Raw genomic sequence first — 24005 nt, 5'->3', positions numbered from 1 at the left:
TGGGGCAGAGACGTCCGCTTTATTGACAGACACGTTATGTACACGCGTGTTACGGCACACGACACACCCGTGGGGAAGACCAGGGGATAAAAAGAGCACCGAGAGAAGGCGCCAAGGGCCCGGGGCCGGCGTCCAGCCGCTGCCCCGACCTCCCTCAGGGCTTCTGGGCAGCAGGGGCTCATTTCCAAGGGCGCAGGTCACTTAGAGTCTGTTAACAACTTGACCAGCAAGCGTTTTCACCTCCTCAGCATCCTCCGGAGTCCCCGACCTGCGGCAGCCCGGCGGCACCGTGGAGAGGGGACCCAGGGACCCTTACACGGTGACTTTCTCCATCACGCTGTCAGTGACGTGGACTTCGTCCGCCTGGACGGTGACAGCCGCCGACTGGCCACACACGTGCTGGTGGTCCTTCCAGTCCTGAAAGGAAGGGCACGCCCCACGTGACCTGAGTGTGACCTGGGGAGCAGAGCCCGAAGCCCACCCCCACGTGGGAGGCGCCGGCTCAGATGGCAAACAACCGGGGTGAGCCCCGAGGACACCGACACCGCGAGGCCCACCTGCACTCTGATCCCTCTGTCGCCTGAGATACAGAGAAAAGAAAGTCATACCTGCAAAGAAATATTTGTACCCGGTGCCGTCGCCCACGGTGTTATTTATACCGGCAAAAACGAAAAAACAAAGCTGGGGCCAGCCTCATGTCCACAGAAGGGTTCAGTGGCTGTGGCCCACGAGAAGACTGGGGACAGGGCAGGTGTGCTGAGCAAGATACCACCTCCTCGTGAGGGGGAGCCCACCAAGTCCCTGGTCAGGGCAGATGCTGTCGGGCTGTTGGCAGGGGGAGAGGGGGCTGAGCTCAGGCAAGGCTGGAGCCCGTCTGCAGGCAGTGAGAAGCCACCTCTCAGCCCAGACTGGGGCTCTGGACGAGGACCCGGGGGCTGGACAAACGAGGACCGTGTTAGTCGAAACAGACGTAACCCTCGACTGGAGGTGAGGCTAGGGCTTGGTCAAGAAATGACGTGATGGCGGGGGCGGGTGCCTGGGTGGCTCACGCGGTTAAGCGTCTGACTTCGGCTCAGGTCACGATCTCACATTTCGCGAGTCCGAGCCCCGTGTCGGGCTCTATGCTGACGGCTCGGAGCCTGGACCCTGCTTCGGATTCTGTGTGTGTCTCTCTTTTTCTGCCCCTCTCCCGCTCGTGCCCCACCCCCTCAGAAATAAAGAAACGTTAAAAAAAGAAAGAAAGAAAAGAAACGACGTGATAGGAACGAACACAAACACGCTGGGCAAAAGCAAGTACAGATGGGGTGCTGTCCAGGACGGCAGGGTTCCGGCTGGTCGTCTCTGTGCTGTCCTACGTTTCCTAGGTTTTCTACAACAAGCCTTCCCTGTTCTCACAGTAAAATAATTATATCCCAAGAACAGAAGCCTCCCCGGGAGTCACCCACAAACTGTGGGAACGCACAAAATGTGTACAACTGCACGGGCCGGCCCGGGTCATGGCATCACACCGCACGTGACTGTGAGCTCGAAAGGCGTCGTGGTGCAAACACGACAGTGTTTTAGGGGAAAACAGGAGGCTGGCACAAGTTCTGAGACACAACACCCACAGTGTGATCTCCATGAAAAACTTTTTTGATACACTGGACTTCACCAACATTAGAAACTTTTGCCCTGCAAACCTGCTACTAGGAAATTAAACAGACAAGTCACAGGCTGGAAATCCTGGTAAATCACGTATCTGATGGAGGCCCGTGTCCAGAGCGTGCACAGAACCCTCTATACTCTTACTGAAATGACCCAATTCAAACGGGGGCGAAAGGTCTGAACAGACGTTTCCCCAAAAAAGACACATGACTGCCCGCTAAGTGAATGCGAAGGTGCCCAAATGACTGGTCGTTACAGGAATGCCAGTTAGCACCTGGTGGACAGCTGGTGGACAGCTGCGGCCGCTGGACCACGCCACGTGCTGGCGGGGGAGGGGTAGCACCCGCAGCCACTTGGAAAAGCGGTCTGGAACTTTCTCGGCAAAGCCAAACACAAACTGCCTGCATGACCCCGCGAGCCCACGCCGAGGTCCCAGCCCGGGCAGGGGAGGACACGCCCACCTAGGAAGGGGCGCGAACTCACAAACTCGGAGAGAGCGGCACTCCTGGTGATGGCCAGAGGGAACAGGAGAAAAGGGGCAAAGCCCGGGCTCGTGCCCTGGAGCGGAAGCCGCGAAAATGCGCCAGCGTGAGGAGCCAGGTGGCCGAGACCACACATCACAGCACTCGCCAAGTGACGTGCTCAGAGGAGGCAAACACACGAGGACAGGAAGTAGACTCGTGCTTCTCAGAGGCTGGGGAGGGGCCCACGGGGTCCTTCAGGGGTGGTGGACCGTTCCACGACCGAAGTGGGATGTCGGCGCTACAAGTACTAACGATCACCAGGTCGTACCCTGAAAACGGGCCCATGTCGTGGAGTCCATGCACACACGGCAGACGAGATACGGAACGGAGACCACATCTGCGAGTTAAAACCTACCAGGTCATGGCCCTTGTCACCCCGCAGCACTGACCTCCCGCCCACGTGTTCGCAGGAGGGATCGAGGGAGCCGTTCCGGACGGGACTGCTGGCCGTCACATCAGCTTTTACCGGTCACCACGAGGAGCCCAGGCCTCTGTCTTCACACCCCCCACCCGCTGTTCATTTTGGGTCCAACATGAGAATTACGGATTTTGAGATTCATTTTGTATCAATTTACAGAAATAAAACCAAAGCATGTCTTTATCAATAAGACACATCAAAGGAGAACAAAGTTAACATAATCCAGGGAAAAAGGGAGTCTTCGTCCACAAAATTATACCTAAAGTTTAGCCTGCCTGCTTCACAAGCACACAGCCCCAGGCTGCAGTTCAGACAAAATCTCATCTGAAGCGATTCCATCGGGAAGCAAACCCACGAACCGTCCGTCCGTGTGATCGTTCCGGTTCAAGGAAGATGCAGAAAGCGAGGCCCAAGGTTGGCCACATGGCAGCACCAGCCTGGGGCCCGCCACCGGCCCTGGCCACCCCATGCGCCCGCTCCTGCCCGCTCCTCCTCCGCAGCCCCGGGCACAGGCTGCTGCCCTGAGGCTCTAACAAGCCCGATGCCCCCTCCTCGGTGCTGACACCTACAGGGGAAGTGCAGACTTCCGGTCCCCAAAACTCTACCAATTGCGGGTGGAGGGACCGACGGGCTCCGGGCTACCAGCACGCGTGGGAGGCAGGTCCTGCCCACAGACACACCTACAGGCCACCTAGCACTTGACTGCAAGATGCTCTCGCGCACTCTCCCGGGGCCGCGGGATGTGCACACATGCCCTTCCCCCCCACGGCACTGTGGGGAGCGCTCAGCGCTCAGCCATCTGCAGACCCGCTGGAACTCGATGTGCACTCGGCCCTGACCATTGTCCCCACCCACCTCCGTCTGCCATCTGCTATTCCTGCTCCAGAAATGCTGGCGACAGAGGCTCCAGAAAGCCACCTGGCGGGGACAATGGTGTCGGCAGGCACACAGCTACCTCTTAAGGCAGCATGGGGGCCACGCTAAGGGCTCCATTAGCCACTATTTATCCATGAAATACACTGCCCTTCTTAACTCTGCTAAGTTTCAAATCAACACCAAGAAGAGACAGTGACAGCCTTGCTGAGTGTGGGTGGGAGAAATTAGGGACACCTGAACCAGCTAGCACCAGCGACTCCAGAAAACAGCGGCCGACAGGGGAGACACACACACACACACACACACACACACACACACACACACGGGAACAGCCGCTTGCCCAGGCCACAAATGCCTGACCATGAAGGCCTCGGGCCACTGCACTCAAGGTGTGTGGCTTCTTCAGGGCTTTGGTCCTGCGGACACTTGCAGGAGACTGAGGCCAGGCAGACAGGACTAATGGGCGGAATGTGCTGCAGTGGGCGAGGGAGGGAGCCAGTGCAGCTGCCTCTCCTAGCGGGTAGGCGGTGGCAGTGCAGAGGGCACGTGCTTGGGGCGGCAGGGGGGCACGTGCGTGGGGACAGCGTGGCAGGGGGGCACATGCGCGGGGACTGGGAGGCAGGTGGTGCACACTTGGGGACCGGACAGCAGTGGGGGGGGGGGGCGGGCCAGGGGATGGGGCAGCAGGGGGGCATGTGCATGAGATCAGGACGGCAGGGAGCACCCAGGCGGGATTAGGCACGCACCTTGCGCTGGCAGAAGGTCGAGCAGTAGTTGACTTTGTGGCAGCCGGTGCACTCGCTCAGGGCCTCGCGGCCACAGTTCACACAAGACTGCTGCAAGAAGGGACACGGGCGTCAGTGTCGCGGGGACGCCTCCCAGTCACCCCAAGAACCAGCTCCCTGTCTTCACCTAAAAGGGTCTGCGCTCACCCGGGGAGAGGAGCGGCCGCGGGGGCACAGGAATGTCTCCGGAGGCTGGGAAGGCTCGTCTCTGCCAAGTAAGCAGCCAAGTCCGAACCCGGGAATGACCAGCCTCTTCCTGAGCCACCCGGACCACGTCACCGGCTGCTGCGTGTCCACAGCCCGCACCCCAGCCACCAGCCCAGCCGGTCTCTGTGGCTTCACAGAAGTGCACACTTTGTGCCCTCTCCCCCGAAATTCCACAAGTGCAGCTTTTCCCTGAACTCACTGAGAATGGCTCACGGTAAAGGACCCGCCCATTGCAATGCGGGCACCGGGCAGCTGTGACCACCAACCACCCCCACCCCCGCCAAAGCAGGGAGCTACGCCAGGCACAGGCTGGAGCATGGGGTCTGTGCAGGCCCGACCGCGGCGAGGGCCCGCGAGGAAGGGTCAGCGGGCCAGGGTGGAACCACACGCACGTTAAGTCGGACTCTTTACGGAAGAGTCCGGGCTCTGCGAGGATGCGCGCAACCTGGTGAGCCGCGTCTGGGTTCTATTTGAACTTCAGCTTCCTTCCTTGCTGGACATTATTACATCTGGCACTCTCACGTTTTCCCACTCATAAGCCCCCCGGAGTGTGCTCGGTCACTGCCAGGAATAGGAGAGCCAGCTGGAATCCGAGGCGCTCACTTGGCGCCCCTGCCTCTGCTCTAGGAGACCCAATACTTAGACCTGAGACAGTCTGTGGCCTCATACAGAAATTAGCCTGGGGAGAGGGAAGGCTTCACGCCGAGAGGAAGCGGAGCAGTGGGGAGGGGGGTGGAAGGCGGCGCTGGAACCCCACAGACAAGAGGCTGTGGTGCACGGGGCTCACCAGGATGGTGCCTGCACGCACCGGTCTCCTGTGCTGGGTGAGCCTTCCTCACCGCCCTCGGGGCTGCACGCCGGAGGAGGAAGCAGGGGTCTGAATCCTCTCCTGGGACGTCTGGCCCTGAGGGCCAGACAGCACGCGCTCACCTGGGCCTCCCGTATTTGCGCTCCCAGCACCCAGCAGTGTTGATGGGGTGCAGTGACCCTGTGACCTGAATCAAAACGTCAGAACGAAGAGACCGAATGGGGCGGTTCCTCTACCACGCGTACGTGCCTTTGGTTCCTGGGCCTTCCCAGGGCACTCTGGGAAACGTTGTTTTAAGTTTATTTATTTATTTTAAGAGACAGAGAGAGACAGCACATGAGCCAGGGGAAGGGCAGAGAGAGAGAGTCCTAAACAGGCTCCGTGCTATCAGTGCAGAGCCCAATGTGGGGCTTGATCCCACAAACTGTGAGATCACGATCTGAGCCAAAATCCAGAGTCAGACGCTTAACCCACTGAGCTACCCAGGCGCCCCCGAGAAAATTATTTTTTTACCAAAAGTAACTCTGTGGTCTGGACCAGAGTGAGACACGCCAGCACGAACCGGTGTCCGCTCAAGGTCCGGATACCGACAGACAGGTGCAGAAACCCGAGAGCCGTCTGTACACACGGGTCTTTTGCACACGTGGCTCCGACTGTCGGCCGAGAGGCCCAGAGTGACAAGGAGCACGCCAGCCCCAGAACGTGGCTCCCAGGACCATCCTCCAGGGAAGGAGCCAGGGCTCCCGGAGAAACGGCTGGGCCCGGGCCCGGGGCAGGAGACGCCAGGAAGGAAGGAAGTGCCCACCGGCAAGTGCACTGAGGGGACGCCGCCAGAGGGACACAGGAGGAGCCAGAGGCGAGCTCCCAAGGGGCAGAGGTGCCCACATGTGAGCAAAGTAAGGCCTAGAGTATAACCTGGAGTGTGAAACATGTGGAAACACACCCATCCCAAGTCAGACAAATGGATAAAAGACAAATCCCCAAAGCAGAATTCCAAAAACACACCCAGACTCCCCACGCCCCCATCCAGGAGGAGGACAGCCCCACCCCCACCCCGGGGTGGACAAGCTCGGTGACTCAGTGTGCAAAGGGAAAAGACACTTTTACAGAGAACAAACCTCCGAGTCTGCACCCTGCCTGTGACATGCCCCCAAAATGTGCACGCTGAGCGTCTGGGCGTTGGGGCCTCTAGGTTCACATCAGGTCGTGGGGGTGGGGCCCCTATCATGGGGTTAGTGCCCTACAAAGACAGACACCAGAGAGCACTCTGGGCCCATGTGGGGTCTGAAGTCAGGAAGAGGCCCCACGGACCAGACCCTGTGACCTTGCCCCACCCTGACTCCAGCCCCTGGCCAGCTGACGACCACACCCCAGGCGTTCCACTTCCGCTGGTGCACTTGGATGCCAGGTTACACGCACCTCTTAACTAAGCACAGAAGAGCAGTGGGGAGGCCACCACTGGCCGGGAGAAGCCCCTGTGGCGCCCCCAGCCAGATGCCGGACACCGTGCCCTGGGTGGGGGAGACAGGAAGGACGCTGTGCCCTGGGCAGGGAAGGGCATCTGCTCTTGGCCCAGGTTAACCTCTGGCGAGCTAAGTACACACAAACGCAAACGGCTCATGACGACAACTGGAGAAACACCCTGAATGGTCTCAGCCAGCCTAGACTTGATCTTCTGTTTAAATTCCAAACAAAACGCGGGGAAGTGCGAGGCCTCCTCCCTCTGCTGCAAACACCTGGCTTCTCCTCACTTGCGGAGATCACGAGGCCAGCGGACCCACCTCTTCCTGACTCCCATGGCCTTCCCAGGTCGCATTTTGTCCCCCTGGTCCCCCTAGCACTCGGGGGACACTCTGGGACGGTGTTACCAGCATCCGCCTCTGCGGTGGCGAATGGGTCCCCACACTGCAATCAAACAGGAGGACCGCTTGCAAATAACAAACCTTTGAGGGCACAGAAACTTCTCCTGCTCTCCCAGGGAGGGGCTCTGCAAAGGGAAATGGGCTTTCACCCCGGCTGATGCCAAACGCTCCCGCCACACCAAGTCCCAAGACAGAAAGCCCCCCCTCAATGGGGCTCTGCCCCGAGGGGATGCCGCATCCCCAGGCTCCGAGGGCCGCTTCCCGAGGCTGGGAGTGCTCTGGGTCTCCTCACACGCTGTTGCTCGAGCGGGGGCCTTCCCGCCCTTCTAACCCCTCCCGACCCTGTGAAGTCCCCGGAGAGAGGGCCCTCCACAGTTCAGGCAGATGTGAGGGCCCCTCATTTCGAAATCCAAGGGCCCAGAGTCCAGCTGTGGCCATCAGAGAGCCACACAAGCCAGACCCGTCGTCCCCGTGTGGAGCCCGGGTCTGCCAGTGCACGTGACCTCACCAGGCTACCCAGGGAGCAGGGATCCACTGTCAGGAGCGCAAAGCTGAGCTTTCTGCCCAGGTGGCCCTTCTGTCTGATGGGAGCCCTGCGTTCACAGGGCAGGACACGTTGGGGGGAGAGCTGCACAGGGCACAGGCGGAGCACGACGGTGTCCCCAGGCTCCGAAGCACAGAGCCGCCCTCTGCCAGCCACCAGGGCTGGGGCACCCACCAGGTCCCTGGCTGAGAGCCCACAATTCGGCGATCATCTAGGTAAGAACACAAACTGCTGTTTTCCAGTTTATGCTTCTGCATCCGATCTGAACCAGCAAGACGCAGACATTCCTTCCCTTCCGTTCCTTAGATGCTCCAGGACAGCTGTGCAGACACAGGCTTCCTCCCCAGAGGGACGCTGCTGGACAGAAGGACGGACAAGCCCACAGCTGGCGGCTTCCCGGCACACGGCCTGGGCCACAGGACATGGTGGGGGCGGTCCCCACAGCCTCCCTTCACCCCTCAGATCCCTTTTAATTCTGGGGGGAAGGTACCGGCAACACCCGTTCAGTGACTCAAACGGAACCTGCCACTGAACAGGCGACCGGCGAACAACCTTAACTTGTGCGACGACAGGGTTTTTTTTAAAGTGCTTTTTCTAAGGAAACACAAATCACCAAATTGACAACAGACAAAAAGGGTGCCTGGGTGGCTCAGTCAGTTGACTGTCCGACTCTTGATTTCGGCTCCCGTCACGATCCTAGGGTCACAGGATCGAGCCCCGTGTCTCAGCGTGGAACCCTCTTTAAGATTCTCTATGTCCCTCTTTCTGCCCCTCCTTGCTAGTGTGTGTGCACTCACACTCTCTCTCAAAAAAAGGTAAATAAATAAAAATAAAAACAAAAAAAATGGGCAAACGGTCTGAGGAGAAACTGCCCCAAAGCAGACACACGAGTGTCCAGCAGCCCCTGGCACGGAGCTCGGCGCCATCGGTCAGGGAGGAAAAGCAAATCCGAGCCACGTGAGACCCCACTTCACACCGACCGGTGTGGCCAGAGTCTCACGACCTACACGCCACACCAAGCAGCCAACGTACACATGTAACCGGAAGGGAGCAGACAAAGAGACCGGGCGTTAAAAATAGTTCTAGAAACAGTGACTGACTCAAACTGAATCAAAACCAAGGTTCCAGCTAATCCTGCCCTCTCGTTTACGGTGTTCTGTTGCCCTGACCGGTCTGGCCTGGGGCCTTGCTATGAGCCCGTCCCTGGAGACACTGAACCGTGTCTTCCCGAGGCCACACCCCCATGCCCTCCTCCGTGGTCTCCCACACCCCACCCTGCACCTGCCCAGGTCACCCGAGGTCAGGCCCCAACAACCAGGCACAGAGGGCTCATCCTGCTGTGTGCGTTCCTTCCCGCAGAAGCCACTGTCCACACCCGCCCCCCATCTCCCGACCCACCCACATGCTTCCCCCCGTGGCCCAGTCTGCTGCCGCGTGGCACGCTTGTGTCCTGTGCATCCTGTTTCCACGGAGCTGTGAGCCCTCACTTCTTCCTTGAGAGAGTCATCCAGCCTCTGCGTGCCTTCGCGCACCCCGGCGCCCTGACATCATCAGCAAGCCCACCAAATTTAAATACAACGACAACCACACTCAGGTGCATCACAGCCAAACTGCCAAACACCAAAGGCAGAGACAGAACAGTCCTCGACACAGCCAGAGAGAGACGCAGGGCGTGTAAGAGATCGAGAATCCCGGCGGCACAACGCACGACGAGGACGGGCTAGCGTCAAGGTGCTGGTGACCACCAGAAGGCGAGGTCACTCAGGATGTGCTTCCGAAAGGAAAGGTGACACACGGGCGTCTCCACAAAAACAAAGGACAGAAAATGCGGCACCGGAGGCGCAAGCGGGGCTGAGGAGCACGGCCAAGGCCAGCACGGGTGAGCGCACCAGCACCGCGCACGCGGGGGTAGGACACCAGCCTGTGACATCAGCCCGCGCACGCGGGGGTGGGACATCAGTCTCAGAGACTGAAGCTACAGATCCTGTCACGGAAACAAGACTCTGTCAGAATCCAGTGATGCCAAGAAACCTAGAATTCTCAAACACTGGAGAACCCAGCAAGCATTATCTTTGGGTAAAGAGATTAAGACCTTTTTTTCTTCTTTTCTCTTTCCTATAAAATTCATCACTGATTATGTATTAGTTTGGAACTCTAGCTTTTAAAAAAGGTTTTTTAATTTATCTCCTTCAGGAGAAGCAACATTTTTCTTCCTTGGAGAAACATTAATCACACGTTAAGTCATATAGAAAATTGAGAACCTGCAAAGCTCTTCTTCCCTCTGATTTATAAGAAATGGGAATAAACTAACAGAAATGTTCATATTATAGATATGATAGGGAAGAAAACCAATCTAACTTTTGCTTACAAACCGAAGTCCACTACACATCGCTGGTGGGCCCCCCACCCCCACCTCCCGCAGGACGCCTCCGAGTGCACCACGCCTGCCGCGCACACGCTTCGGCTGGTGCTGCTCCGACCCTGGTGACCCTGGTGGCCTGCGCCCACCGACACCTGGGAGACTGGCCCTAAGCAACCTCCAGGCCGCGCACAAAAGGCCACAGGGGCTGCAGTGACGAGCTGAGAGAACGTCCCCCGGCTCTGCTCCGTGAACCCGGACGCCCGGGATCCTCCTTCAGAAGAACCTGCTGGAAGCTGGAAGTGAAACAACACGGAGGCGGCCTCCATCAGGCATGGAGGTGCAGGCGGAGGAGCTCAGACGCGGAAGCTTCCAGCTGGTAATGGGGGAGACGCACGCCTGCCAAACACCCCAAGGGACGCATCTCCAAGCTCAACAGAACACAAGGCACGTTTTCACCACGTGACAATAATCTGAAAGTATAAATAATGCCCGTGACAGGTGAGTGTCCAAAAACTATGGCCGGTGTGTAGAACATTTTGTCCCTTTTGAAATAAGCTGATTTTATTTATAAAAGCACAGGGGCGCCTGGGGGGCTCAGTCGGTTAAGCTTCCGACTTCAGCTCAGGTCATGATCTGTGGTTCATGAGTTTGAGCCCCACGTCGGGCTCTGTGCCGACAGCTCAGAGCCTGGAGCCTGCTTCGGATTCTGTGTCTCCCTTTCTCTCTGCCCCTCCCCCCTTGTGCTCTCTCTCAAAAATAAATAAACTTAAAAAAAATTAAAAACAAAAGCACAAATATCTTCCCACCAACAGCATTCAGTTATCTGTGAGGAAGGCTTCACTTGTAAACGATTCTCGAGCGGTGCTCTTCCAGGAAGGTAGGGGACGGCCGCCCCCGGAGCCAGCGGAAGGCGGGGGGGCAGGTGGCCGCAGACCCCAGCATCTGCCTGCACCGACATCACCTCCCCCGGCATCTGCCTGCACCAACGTCACCTCCCCCAGCATCTGCCTGCGCCAACGTTACCTCCTTGCGATCTGCGTCCGCCTGGACTCTGGCCTGGGCCGCGGCGGCTTCTCTGTAGGAGCTGGCCTGCTTGGCTTGTTCAAACAGTGTCTTCAGTTGCTGGGCCGTGCTGAGCAGGGAGTTGACCATCTCTTCCAGGTACAGCCAGTTCCGAGGCTCCGACATCTCCAGCCCGCTGACCACCGAGGGGGAGACGGCTTTGGTGGGGGTGGAGGGTGGGACGGCCAAGGCCGGCAGGGAGGTCAACACTAGAATATTCGGAATGCAAATAAAACAAGAAATTAATGTGTCTCCTCCCTTCAAAGAGGTCTCTGTTAAAACTTCTAATCCAATGTTGGAAAGTGGAGGCGCCTGGGTGGCTTGGTTGGTTGAGCATCTGGCTCTCGGTTTTGGCTCAGGTCATGACTCAGGGTGCACGGGATCAAGCCCCACATCAGCTTCTGCGCTGAGAGACAACCTGCTTGGGACTCTCTTTCTCCTTCCCTCTCCCTGCTTGCATTCTCTCTAAAATTTACAAAAAAAAAAGAGAAAAGAGGGAAAGAAAGAACAAACGAACTGCTTAAAAAAAAAAAACTCGGAAAGTGTGGGGGCCAGGGACAGACATAAATACCACACACCACACGGCCTCCCTGTAAACTGCCCCAGAAGACGGGGAGACATTCTTCCAGTCACAGCACCACACTTGAAAGCCCCCAGTGCCAGCACCAGAAAGCGCACACGAAGGCCCAACCACGGACGTACGGGGCCAGAAGCCAGGCGCTCACGGATGACCCAGACCACAACGAAATGTGCCCCGTGCAGGGGGGCCACCCAGACAGCAAGGGGACAAGGACAGCCTGAGGCAGCGGCTCCGACCGCGACGCATCCCGTCAAGTCCTCCCCGGCATCCACGGCCACACGCGGGGTCCTAATTAAGGGTCACGGAACTCAGGTGTCACAGGGGGAGGACAGCGTTACAAAGGTGGAAAGGAGGAAACCAGGAGGGACCCTGTGGTCTGGACGGGGCCAGAGCGGAACACACGTGCGCGTACGTCCCCACCTCTGTGCGCCGCGCGGCCCGCGGGCAGGGACACCCGAGTGCGGCGAGCATGCCCCTGGCTGAGCGATAACGGTCTCGCATCCAGCCTCCCAGGACAGACGCCCCGATGGGCCCGTGCAGGGGGTGGGGAGGGGGAGGCACACATGGTGAGCAAGCCTGCGAGAACGGAAGGAGGGTGGCGCGTCTATAAAACTACACGTTTCTGTCGCCGCGTCATCTAGAATGGCAGAAACGAGACACGCACAAACGCCCGCCAGCTGGTTTCGGAAGCTCCCTTTAAACGAAGCGTACAGACGGGGACGTGCCCCAGCTGTGTGATTAAGTGAAGGACCAAAGCCGCCAAGCGTATGCGGTGCGAGGCCGTCCCGTGTCAGACCGGGAGCGAGGCAAACACCTGCACTTCCGCTTCCACCCGTACCGAGCCCCGCGCCGCCCCAGGGAACACGCCAGAACTCACAGCCTCCCTCTGCAAGGGCCTGGCGTCGTCTCAGGCCCGTGCGGACCACCCAAGTGCGTTCACAAACGCAGGCCCCGATCCGGCGCAGCGACGGGAAAGAACCCACGCGAAACCTACTTCGTCAGAAAGTCTTTCCCAAGAGCGACCCCAAGGCCGGAGTTGGCGGGTGCCGGATGTCTCTCGCACCCACCTATTTTGGGATGAGACGTTGGCAGTGCTGCTTCCGGGAAGGGTGCGATCTGGCAGCTGTCCTGATACCCTGGGTAGTGCGGCTCCGGGTGGCCGACTCTGCACGGGGGCTGCACGCCTGCCTCTTGCACTGTCGGGGACGAGAGGGACAAGACAGCCTTGGGACCCGGCTGGGGCCTGGCTGGGGCTGCACGGATTTTAAATCTCGACATGTCTCCAGCTGCACCGTCCAAGGAGGTAGCTTCTGAGCCCCAGAAACGCGATGAATTGTTTGAATTGCTAGTATCCGGGATCTACCGGGTGAAGTACAATGTTAAACGTTAACCTCCACTTTCTTTCCGCTTTCCTGACGTGGCTAGTGGAACGTCTACAAGCACCCGTGGCCTCAGGAGTCTCTGCCTCGCAGCCGGTCCACAGCAGGAGTCGGCAAACCGTGGGCATTTTGTGCCACAACTGACAGACCCGCACGCCTGCCCGGCGCCCGCCCGTGCACGCCAACCCGGCGCCCCTGCTCCAGGCTGCTCCCAGCCCCAGGTTAACAGGGGTGACGCGTGTGGCCCACAGGGCAGGTGCCAAGGACAACTCACCCGTGGCTCCCGTGAAGACGTCGCCCTGGGCCGGGCTCTCTGAGATGACGGCAGTGGCCTCCACGGTGGACGCCCGGTCAAAGGTCAGTGCGCCCGAGGTAGTGATCTGTCCTGAGGGGGTCACGGTGACTGGAAAAGCGGAAGTGCTTTTTACCACCGGCTTGACCACAGCGCAGGCCAAAGCCTGGACACAGCACATGCCCCAGGCACCTCTGCGGGGGCTGGAGAAGACCAGGGACCCTGCACCTCTGATGGGAACCAGGGCGAAGGCGGCGGGCTCTCTAAGACACCCTGCTCATATCTGAACCGGCAACAGAGGCACGAGCTGCCTTGTTGGAAAACAAAACATAAAGTTGGAGGTAACTGAGACACTCCTCTGTGGCTGGAATTAAGAAAGACGTTCCCAGAGGTTGGGGCACCCGGGTGGCTCAGTCAGTTGAGCGTCTGACTTCGGCTCAGGTCGTGATCTCACGGTTCACGAGTGTGACCCCACGTCAGGCTGTGTGCTGACAGCTCAGAGCCTGGAGCCTGCTTCGGATTCTGTGTCTCCCTCTCTATCCCTCCCCCACTTGCACTCTGTCTCTCTCAAAAATAAATGTTAAAAAAAAAATTAAAATAAAGGAAGATTCACAGAGGTTGAAGACGAGAGCAGACTTGCCCCCACAGCCCTTCTGCTGCCCCATCCCCTTGGCCGCAGGAACCACAAAGAGAGAGCGCCGGGGTGGGAGGGCTGGGGCGGGGGCGAGGGGTGGGGGGACCGCTCTCCGTAGATGCTTGTTCACAGCCTCGGGCAAAGGCGCTGGCTGCAGACACCTGTCTCGTCCCTGCCTCGCTCCACTCTGGTTCACACACAGCCAGGGTTTCCCTCCGTCCACCTGGTCCCCACCCCGAGACAACCATGTGAGGCATCTGGACACGGGGGCTGAGCAAAGGTGTTCCTGCGGATGCCGCCTCCCAGAAGGCATGGCTCCTGGTTCGTTCCATTAGGAAACATCTGCCGGGGGCACGACAGGGAGTCCACGGAGATGAGGAAAACCCCCCCAGGGCGGCCCCCACAGAACAAGGGAGCCCCAGGGGTTGGAGGGGCCGCGCCTCCGCCTCATTCAAACTCACAGGCGGTGGCGGCGGTGGCGGGAAGCAGCGTGATGTTCTTGGGGGGCTCCTTCTTCACGGGGGTCGCAGGCGGCTCATTCTCCTTCTTGCGCCTTTTGTAGGGGACGAAGAGCCTGACTGGGCCGCTCTGCGGGGAGAGGCGCAGTGAGACGGGGCCGAGGCGCAGTGAGACGGGGCCAGCGCTGTCCCCGCGCCCGTCTCTGCCCACACGGGGGAGGGGAGGGGGCACAGCAGGACCGCGGGCGGGAAGCTGCAGAGGCCCGACCTCTCTGCAGGCCCCAAGGTCCCTGAGGGACAGAAAAGATTCTTTCTAAAAGAATACACGAAAAGCAGCATTTAAAAACAAGATAACGTTCGTCAACACAGGATTCCCAGGGACTGCTAGAAGACAGAAAACAGAGAAGGACCTGGTAAAGGAGAGCCTCTGCCCCATGGGACAGAACATTCCAGCAGGACTGAAAAGGCTTTGGGAACAGACGAGAGGAGTAGCAACGGCAGAAGCCAGCCCTGCACCTGCCACCTGCCAGCCTCAGGCAGGAGGGGAGGCCAGTCTCTGGGGTCGCAGCCCTGCCCCGGCTGCGGTCCCCTGAGGCCACCCGAGCACATGGCGCCCTCCGCTCTGTGAGCCTAAAGGGGGTCCTCGGAAGCCCTGGGTCGTGCCTGCTGGCCATTTTCTTCTGTGTGGCTCTCGCGTCCCGTTTCTTTGCAAGTCTTACAACGTTTTGTCGAAAGATGGACGCTTTAGTGATGTCCTGTAGCAACACTGAGACGGACTCCTTCTCTCCAGGGTTCCTGCTGCTGATCAGGTCAGCAACCTGGCTGTCCCCAGGCAGCAGGGAGGGTGTCACACCCAGCAGGGGCTGCGCTGTCCCCCAGCAGACTGCTCACGGCTCCGAGGCCTGGGGGCAGATCCGACTGCATTAGGGCTCCTTCATGGGGAGTTTTTGAGGCAAATCTTTGAGGTCTGTTCTTATCCCAGACGGATTCTTCTTAGCTGCCACCTTCCCTGCTTCTTGGTTTAGCGGTTGCTCTCACTGCCGACCAGCCACCTCTCCAGGGCTCGAGTCCACGTGGCGAGGCTCTAGAGCTGGGGGGAGGACGCTGGTGGCACGGTGTTCCTGCCCTGCCACTCCTGGGGGTGGCCTCTGGCCTCAGAGAGGAGGCTGGTGAGGGAAGGAGCCCCCAGTCTCTTGGCCACACCTGCCCAGAATTCAGTTTCTGCGACTCAGAACCAGGGCCGGAGATGTCCCAGTAGGCGGAGGGAGCCCTAGGCCACGAAGTTCTCCCCTGTGTTTTCTTCCCAAAATGTGGGTTTCGTGTTTTGGATAAATTTGGATCTGTGAAACATTTTGAATTCATCTGCACATGAAATGCCAGGTTGGGGCCGAGAAGCATTTCTACGCCGAGTGCAACTGTCCCCACCGCCATGCAGCCGACACCCTTTGCGGCCCCGCCGACCCCTCGCCCTGCCGACGCGTACGTCTCCATCACAACAGCAGTGGGAAAGGTCCTCAAGGGCCGGGACCCCTCCGACTTCAGTCTTTTCCTCCAAATTGCTCTGGCTGTCCTGCTTCTTTGCCTTTCTTACCAACTATAAAACCAGCTTGTTTAAAGCTCCACAGAGCCCCGCAGGGATTCCGAGGAACCATGTGGAGCCTGCAGACCGTGAGGACAGTGCCCGAGCCCTCCCTGGGCCTCCAACCCCGGCCACGCCGCCTCGGCTCAGGGCTTCCCGCGTTTCTTTCCACAGCCGGGTCTAGGTGTGTCGCACATGCATCCCGCATGTGTCCTGTTTACACCCGTCTCCACATTCTGCGGCAACTGCAAAGAGTGCTCACAAGTTTTCTAAACTCCCTAACGGGACGATTCCCTCCTACTCTCTTCCCCGTACGAGATCTCGGAGTGCTCTCCCTGGTAGTTTCTCCAAGTGAACTTTATTTTATTTTATTTTATTTTATTTTTTAATATTTATTTATTTTTGAGACAGGGAGAGACAGCATGAACAGGGGAGGGTCAGAGAGAGAGGGAGACACAGAATCTGAAGCAAGCTCCAGGCTCTGAGCTGTCAGCACAGAGCCCGACGCGGGGCTCAAACCCACAGACCGCGAGATCATGACCTGAGCCGAAGTCGGACGCCTAACCGACTGAGCCACCCAGGCGCCCCATCTCCAAGTGAACTTTAAAGCTACTTCATTTTCACAAAAATATCCCATTGTTCACTCCACGAGAATATTTAATCCATACACGAACTAGACGATTTTAGGGTATTTCATTTTCCACCCAAGACGGTGATAGGTCTCTCCAATTACATCTCCTTTCAAATCTTCTAAAAATTAACCAGATAGCTCATCAAAATAAAACCAGGATATCTCGTTACACAGCTTTCTAGTTCACTTGAAAACATCTCAAAATAGAACTTAACGGTAAGGAAGGCTGAAACCAAACTAAGACATTCAGACACTACACGTTACTCTCACGTTTTTGAAAGCTACACGGCCACAAAGGTTAAAATCAATGAAAACGTTCATTCTTTTTGAAACTGTTAGTTGAGAACATAGAAATGTTTCAAAAGACCTTAAAAGCCCCTCATAATTTCAACGTAGTACTTTTAGGACATAACGTTAAAAAACACAGGATATAAGACAGCACACACACACTCCCCACGACCGTAAAGAACACTGTGTGTTCAGTTTTGGGGTTAAGATGGTGATACTGGAGCAAGTTCCCCGCCTGCACCACCTGCAGCATCAGAGCGATGCCAGAGACGCAGAGTTTGAGAGAGAAACGTGACAGCCCCTGGATCGGCTGCAGGGGCGCCAGAGCCGTGTGCGGGGCAGGGCGTGGGGTCATCGCAGCAGCCCTGCCCGCCCACGCGCACCCCGGCCCCACCAGGTGACCCCCCCCCGGCCGCTCACCAGGGTCATGTCGTCACAGCAGGCGGCACAGGTGCATGAGGCAGCGTGAGGATTTAAGATCCCGTCCTGAAATTCAGAGAAGACACGGTACGCAAGAAAGTCGCCTTTCGGCAGCTCTACGGCGTGTCTGTCGCTCATAAACACAAAACCCCGTCGCTTCCAGAAACGCCTCTTCCTCGCACTTCCCTGTTGTACAAGGCGGTTATCGGCGGCAGGGTCCACCGAGTCCCTTCTGGGAGGTGAAGACTCTACGAGTGTTATTTCTTGACCAACACGCAAAGCGCTACCTGCAAACAGCAGTGAGAAGCCCGCCCCTCTCACGACAGGTAAACGGGGTCGGGGGGTGGGGGGGGGGTGGTCAGCGTCTGGGAAAGGTCACGCGCCTCCAGGGGAAGCTACGGTGTTGCCTCAGGCACTCCTGGCAAGCACCGTAGGCACCGCATGCGTGAAACACCAGGACACTAGGCGAGGTCACCTGCCCGGGACCACAAGGCCAGGCGGCCTCTGTCTGACCGCACATGCCGGCCACGCCCCGGGGCCGCCGTGGGGACCCCCCGCCGTAGCTGCGGGGGGACGGCACGCACACACCTGAATGAGGCACTGAAGCGGCCTGCCCGCGTAGCGGATGCTCCTCTTCCAGTCCTTACTGCTGGCTCTTCCGGCCATGGCTTCGAACTCAGTCGGGCTGTACCAGTTCTCCCCCTGCTTGATGCATCGGCCCCGGCCGCCTGAAGTGACACGAAGGACCAGCAAGTGGCCGCACCGCTCACCCCCAGCGGCCTCGGCCGGCTCTTCCTCAGATGGGCCGCAAACGCCACAGCCCCCCTGCTGGGCCTGCGTGACCCGCCCCCCGCCCCCACGGCCGGCCCGCAGCAGGCAAGCCCCCGCCACGAATCCACACTCGCAGGCCCACCGCACCTCCCCGCCCCACTGTCCACGGCCACCGCAAGCTCACCCTGGTCTCACGATGACCTCCTGCCACCTGCCCCACCCTGGGAACTTTCCCTGTGGGAACTCCTCTTCCCCCGCTTTGCCCCCTCCGTGGGTTGCTGCGTCTTCTCACTGCGCCCCCACCACGCCCCAAACCTCTCCACGGCCCCAGCTCTAGTGCCCGGGGCTGTGAGCCACGTCCGCCCCGGCACGGTTCACACGTGTGTGGGGCCGCAAGGGGACGGGCGCTGTGGGGCCGCGAGGGGACAGGCCTGGCCCACACGTGTGCGCTGTGGGGCCGCGAGGGGACGGGCGCCTCACCTGAGCCGAGCCTGCTCTTGAACAGCGTGCCGCTGATGTTCCGGCAGCGCACGGGCAGCTCGCTGTCGTACACCGAGGGGTCCCAGTTATATTTGGTTCCGCCTCGCTCCTGGCCGGGAGCTGCAGGAGTCGGAGGGCACTGAGGGCCTTGGGCAAAGGAAGTGTTTTGAGAGTAAGAGACGCCGGACGCACCCAAGATAACCAGGCAAGTACAACCACACCGACTGGCTTATAACGGCGGGTCGCCCGGCTGCCCACAGACCACCCCGACTTAGCAGCACCAGGCAGCTCTTTCTCGGCTCGTAAAACCTCACTTTCTCTACTTAAACAGGAACATTTATATTACAAATTCACCACAAAAATAAACAGGTCGCCCCCAGCATGAACTCCACAAGCGCCCAGGTGTGCTGGCACCTGGAGTGAGAGGTGCAGCTGGCCCCTTCAGCCCCGCCGTCTCCACGATGCTCCCGTCCGTGTGCACAACAATCAGCGTGGCCTTCTCTGTGTTCAGGCTGTCCCCGATCTGCAGGGCTGTCCTGCCAGACTGGAGGAAAGAACGTTCTGTGAGTCTCCCAGACAAACAGCTGCGGGGCCTGCCACTCGGTGCGACGGGACATGGGCCTCGCTGACTGTCACCGACAAGGGCGCCAACCGTGCCTCCGTGGGCTCTTTCAAGATGCCAGTAAAAGACCTAAACACGGGCGCCCGGGTGGCTCAGTCGGTTAGGCGTCTGACTTCGGCTCAGGTCATGATCTCCCAGTTCATGGGTTCGAGCCCCACATCGGGCTCTGCACTACAGCTCAGAGCCTGGAGCCTGCTTCAGATTGTGTCCTCCCCACCCCCTGTCTCTCAAAAATAAACATTAAAAAAATTAGAAAATAAAAAAAAGACTTAGACACAGAGCCAAGAACAAGAAAAGGCTGCCATGTCTGGGTGGCTCTGAACAAATGCTCAGTCACTTACCAAAGTTAAAAAAAACAAATGTGTCCCACACACAAGGCCTGGAAAGAGAAAGAGCCCTCACGTCCACCTGAGCAGCTCCTGCAAGTTCACAGGTCTTGAGGGAGGGTTCTGAGGGACCAAGTCCACAGGCACAGCCAGGGTCTGGGGCAGGACTCTCTTCTCATGCTCATGTCCCACACACAGCTCTACTGATGGCCACCAGACGCCAGGGCCTCCCCAACCGCACTGCTCACACACCTGTCCACAGTGGCCGGGTGCTATCGTGACAGCAGCTACTTCCTCTGGGGCAGCCTGGCCCTGCCCTTCAAGCAGCCCTACCCCCCCGCCCTCCTCCCCCATCCCTGCGTGAGCCAGACGCCCTTCCCTGTCCTTGCTGGAGGAGAGACCCACCCCGCTGTCCCTGGGTGCACATCGCTCAGGTCTCTGGCAAACTCAAGGCCTTGCCCAGAGAGTCCTGGGGTGGACGACACTCTAAGTAGCCTGCTCACACCCACCATTCTGGGACGTTCTAACACTTGCACGGTCAGAGCATGGAAGCAATGAAGGCAAAGTGAGAAGACATTTCCTAAAATCTGAAAATCCATCAGGGGGGTGAGTACACCTCCTTGTGGAGCTGAGGGACCCCCACCCATGAGCACGGGCACACCTGCACACGCACCCAGAGCCGGGGCTCATCACCCAGAGGGTCAGGGCCTCAGTAAGGGTGTTGCACTGCTCGTGTCTGAATCACTAAAGACACGCAACTCTCTACTGAAAAGAGGGAATGTTCTGTGTTCATTTACGAATCACAAAGTATTTTCCTTATTATTTTTTAAATGTTTGTTCATTTTTGAGAGAGAGAGAGAGAGAGAGAGAGAGAGAGAGAGAGAGAGAAACTGAGCAGGGGAGGGGCAGAGAGAGAGAGAGAGACACAGAATCGGAAGCAGGCTCCAGGCTCCAGGCTCTAAGCTGTCAGCACAGAGCCTGACGCGGGGCTCAAACCCATGAACCGTGAGACCATGACCTGAGCTGAAGTTGGACACATAACCAACTGAGCCACCCAGGTGCCCCAAAGTATTTTCCTTATTAAAGCCAATGGAATACACATATATTTGAGACACCCCCCCCTCCTTGTCAGTTTCGTCTCCGGGCCTCCCTGTCCTCAGAGCCCGCTGCAAGGACCATGTCCAGGAGGCACGGTCCAGGCTGTGCCCTGGTTCCCTGACCCTCTGGCTCCAGCCCCTTCTAGAAAAGAGGACAAGCCAGAATCTGCTTCTGGGAAGGAGAGAGCCGTTGGAGGCATGAAATTGTCAGCTGGCTATCAGCTTGTACGCATGCTGACGCCCTAAGAAATAAAGCAAGTTTCTCAGGTCTGTACTCTGCTACTAAAATTAAGGGGTGAGTCTGCTGTTTGCTGCCATTCCAATGATAGCAGCTTTGCTTGCAGGTGTGTAGAATCCTAGGTGTGTGATTGAGGCTAAAATAAAGAGAAACGGTAACTGACAGTTCTGGCAAAGCTCCAGGAGAGCCCCCGTTCTGTGGTTGTCGGGCAAGGATGGGAGATCACAGCACACTCCTCCTGGCGCCCACATAGCCCTGGGCAGGGCCTCTGGGGGAACCGGGGTCAGGGAGGTCACACTCTGGGGTCTGGGGAAAAGCGCTCGCGGAGCGGCTCACCAGGACGTGTCCCGAGAGTGAGGCGGCATTTGCCACCGACGTGGTGAAGACGTTGTCTGCAGAGGCGCCCACGTTGGCCACGGTCACAGTGGTCACCTCTGCAACACAGAAGCCTGATTCAGCACACCATCAGAGCCAAGGGCCTCCCACCAGGGCTCCAAAACAGCATTTCCCAAACAGGTATCTGCACTTCCAACCACGGGACTCCCAACATTCTTACACAAAGTGCTCACTCCACATTTCTGGACCACAGTCTAAGCAATCTGGGCCTTAGAAAAAGAAAAGAAAGAGGCAGCTCTCCAGCCCACTAGAGCCTTTTATTCACAGTGAAAACCCGCCCCCGCCACGCTCCCACTGAGCTGGCGGCAGGCTCTGCCAAACTGCCCCTGGGCTTCTCGTTCCCTTTAGCATAAAACCATACACCAAGGTTCCAGGAGCCCGGTGAGCATCCTGTGGCCAGGCTCAGGCAGTGTCACCTACAGAGCTCCCTCCCTTGCTGGCACCCTCTCGAAGGTCAGCACAGGCCAGGGCTCAGGTCTCTCCTGCCTCCTCCTGGACCCCCTCTCCCATTCACTGCCCACGGAGAGGCTTTCCTGCCAGCTCCTTGGCCGGGCAGGCGGTCCCCTCTGTCACACAGCATTCTAGAATGGCCCATGAACAGGGCAGTCTCTGACTTGGGAAATGCTCACAAAATACTGGTGGAAAGAGTCCTGCATATTCCACTAACCCGGCACCCACCAAACTGCACTGAAAATAGCTGTTCCCCTTGTCTGCTCCTCCAGCAGACCACAGCCTACGTCCCTGTCTGAACGCACGCTCAGGCCAAGCAGCTATCAGGCCCGAGAAGAGGGAGCCCCAGAGAGGAGACACAACCTGCCGAGTTACCTGCACCCGGAAGGTATCTAACCTCAGCAACTTAAAAAAGTTTTAATGCTTCCATGTATGCAAAAACACAACTATCAAATTCTGCGGATAAAAACATGCAACAGCAATACATTTCTCTGATGCCGTGACGAACTATATCATGTTTCTTTTCTGCATCCAGAAAACATACGCAAAAAGCAAAAAAAAACCAAAAAACCAAAAAAACAAAAACTGAAGAAAACTGCACGGTCCAAAGTCCCAACATCAAAGCAGAGTTTAGCGATGAGAACCGAATACTCTAATAGCCACAAAGCCTTCTTCCTTCTTTTGTGAGGACCCCAGACAGACCACACACAGACCAGCAGCTCTGGGGCAGCAGGCCAAGTCCCCCTGCCTACAGCCGCTTAGGGCTGGATAAACACCGGAGTGACAGGACCACCAGGACACAGGCTGCTGGCTCCTTAGGGGAAAGTGCCTGACAACACGTGCCGTGCCGGCAGTAACTCAAGGATGCACTTCCTGGGTCCCCACACTCAGCTAGGGAGCTCCCAGCTGGGAAGGGATACAACACTTGGGAAAGTCTCTACCTTCTTTGGGATGGCGATCTGGGAAGGCACTACTCCTAAAGGAGGCTTTGGGGCACAGTCTGAGGCTCCACGGGTCATGACACTTGAGAACGAGAATGTTCTGTGTGGCAAGAAACAAAACCATGGGCCAGTTTTCCCCTGGGAAAGGAGCTTGCCGGGAATGGTAGGGGGAAGGGAGGATCCATAAAGGAGATGGGATGTGGGGGGCCAGGGACGGACCAGGAGGGGAATCTAAGGAGTCAAAGCATGATGCCGACCTCTGCTCCCAAAGGCTGCAGGGCCTCCCAAGCTGGGTGACACTGCCTTGCTCCCCAGCTCTCAGGTCACCCCTGAACTGGACCTTAGGATTCCAAGTGACCAGACACACCCAACCTCAGGCTGCTCCAGGGCAGGATCCATGTCTGATCCCCACTCCCCTAATCTTCCCAGCCCCCCTTGTCACCAGCACCAGGGACAGACAGAGAAGACAAGCAGGGCAAGAGGCAGGTGCTGAGAAGGTTCTGGAAGGAGCGCAGGGTGCTCTGCAGGAAGGAACGGGGCTTGCACAAGGTAAACGGGTTCGGGAAGCATGTTCAGGGAAGTGTGCACACTGGGCAGGATCAGGCTGGTCACATGGGGCAGGGCGTGCAGGAATGGCAGGGCACACGAGGTAGGTGTGAGGCGTGCGAGAGGCATGTGCTCGGAGAGAAGGGGGCGGGCTGGTCCCCAGGGCGCGTGCAGCGGGCGGTGGGCGCGGTGCTGGCGTGGGCTGCTTGTGTGCGGTGTGTGCGGGGCAGGTGCACACAGGTGCACGGGTTTGTGTCTGGGCCCGGTGCGCGTGGGTCAGGTGCGGACAGGTGCATGGGCTGCGTGTGGGGGCAGGTGCGCACAGGTGCCCGGGTCGTGTGCGCGGGCGGGCGGCACTTGCCTGCGAAGGCTGCGGCCGCGGCGGCCTCGTCGGGACCCGGCAGGGCCTCGGCACCCATGTCCATGTGCCCGGACTCGGCGGCCATCACCGCCACGGCCGTCACCCGCCGAGTCTCGCGCTCTGCCTCCGAGTCTCCGTCCTCCTCCGAGTCCTCGTCCCTGCTGAGCACCGGCTCCTCCGCCTCGCCTCCTGCCGCGGCCGCGGCCGCCGCCGCAACAGCGGCCGCGGCCGCCACCGCCGCCGCCTCGGCCAGGCCCAGCTGCTTGGCGGCCGAGTCCGAGTCCTCCATCCGGACTCCGCCGAGCCCGCCCGAAGGCGCCAGCCGGGGCCGCCCGAAGGCCGGGACGGAGCCCGAAGCGCGCAGCGCGAGGAGGGCCGCCCGAGCCGGGCCGAGCCGAGCCGAGCCGGGCCGAGGCCGCCCGAA

At 58.7% G+C, this 24005-nt stretch overlaps 1 protein-coding gene across 3 annotated transcripts; it reads right to left on the bottom strand.

Annotated features, from left to right (window-relative positions):
- On the bottom strand, positions 1-23971 carry DEAF1 (DEAF1 transcription factor). Of its 3 annotated transcripts, none has more exons than XM_040464296.1 (12): positions 23582-23971; positions 21224-21321; positions 19019-19148; positions 18605-18751; positions 17942-18081; positions 17354-17419; positions 14439-14565; positions 13326-13454; positions 12740-12868; positions 11054-11301; positions 4209-4298; positions 1-417 (listed from the first exon to the last, which is right to left on the bottom strand). In XM_040464296.1, exons 1-12 carry the CDS (start codon positions 23868-23870, stop codon positions 313-315), a joined length of 1698 nt encoding a protein of 565 aa, XP_040320230.1. In that variant the 5' UTR covers positions 23871-23971; the 3' UTR covers positions 1-312. The 3 variants fall into 3 exon arrangements, with proteins under 3 accessions (XP_040320230.1, XP_040320232.1, XP_040320231.1); XM_040464298.1 differs by lacking the exon at positions 23582-23971 and adding an exon at positions 22675-22766; XM_040464297.1 differs by lacking the exons at positions 1-417; positions 4209-4298 and adding an exon at positions 10074-10500 and having other exon boundaries at positions 23582-23970.
- Positions 23972-24005: the final 34 nt, after the last annotated feature.

This window comes from Herpailurus yagouaroundi, unplaced genomic scaffold (assembly GCF_014898765.1).
Source record: "Herpailurus yagouaroundi ecotype Mexico unplaced genomic scaffold, PumYag 438, whole genome shotgun sequence".
Classification (NCBI taxonomy): Eukaryota; Metazoa; Chordata; class Mammalia; order Carnivora; family Felidae; genus Herpailurus; species Herpailurus yagouaroundi.
The sequence above is the reverse complement of the archived record's forward strand: the minus strand, read 5'-3'. Positions and strand labels throughout refer to the sequence as shown.

Excerpts from the sequence above, each read along its gene's own strand:
- DEAF1 (XM_040464296.1), bottom strand. The coding sequence starts at position 23,870 with ATGGAGGACTCGGACTCGGCCGCCAAGCAGCTGGGCCTGGCCGAGGCG. Across the intron at positions 18,752-19,018 it reads AGCTGCACCTCTCACTCCAG|GCCCTCAGTGCCCTCCGACT; the intron begins GTGCCAGCACAC and ends CCTTTGCCCAAG. Across the intron at positions 11,302-12,739 it reads AACGTCTCATCCCAAAATAG|TGTTGACCTCCCTGCCGGCC; the intron begins GTGGGTGCGAGA and ends CGAATATTCTAG.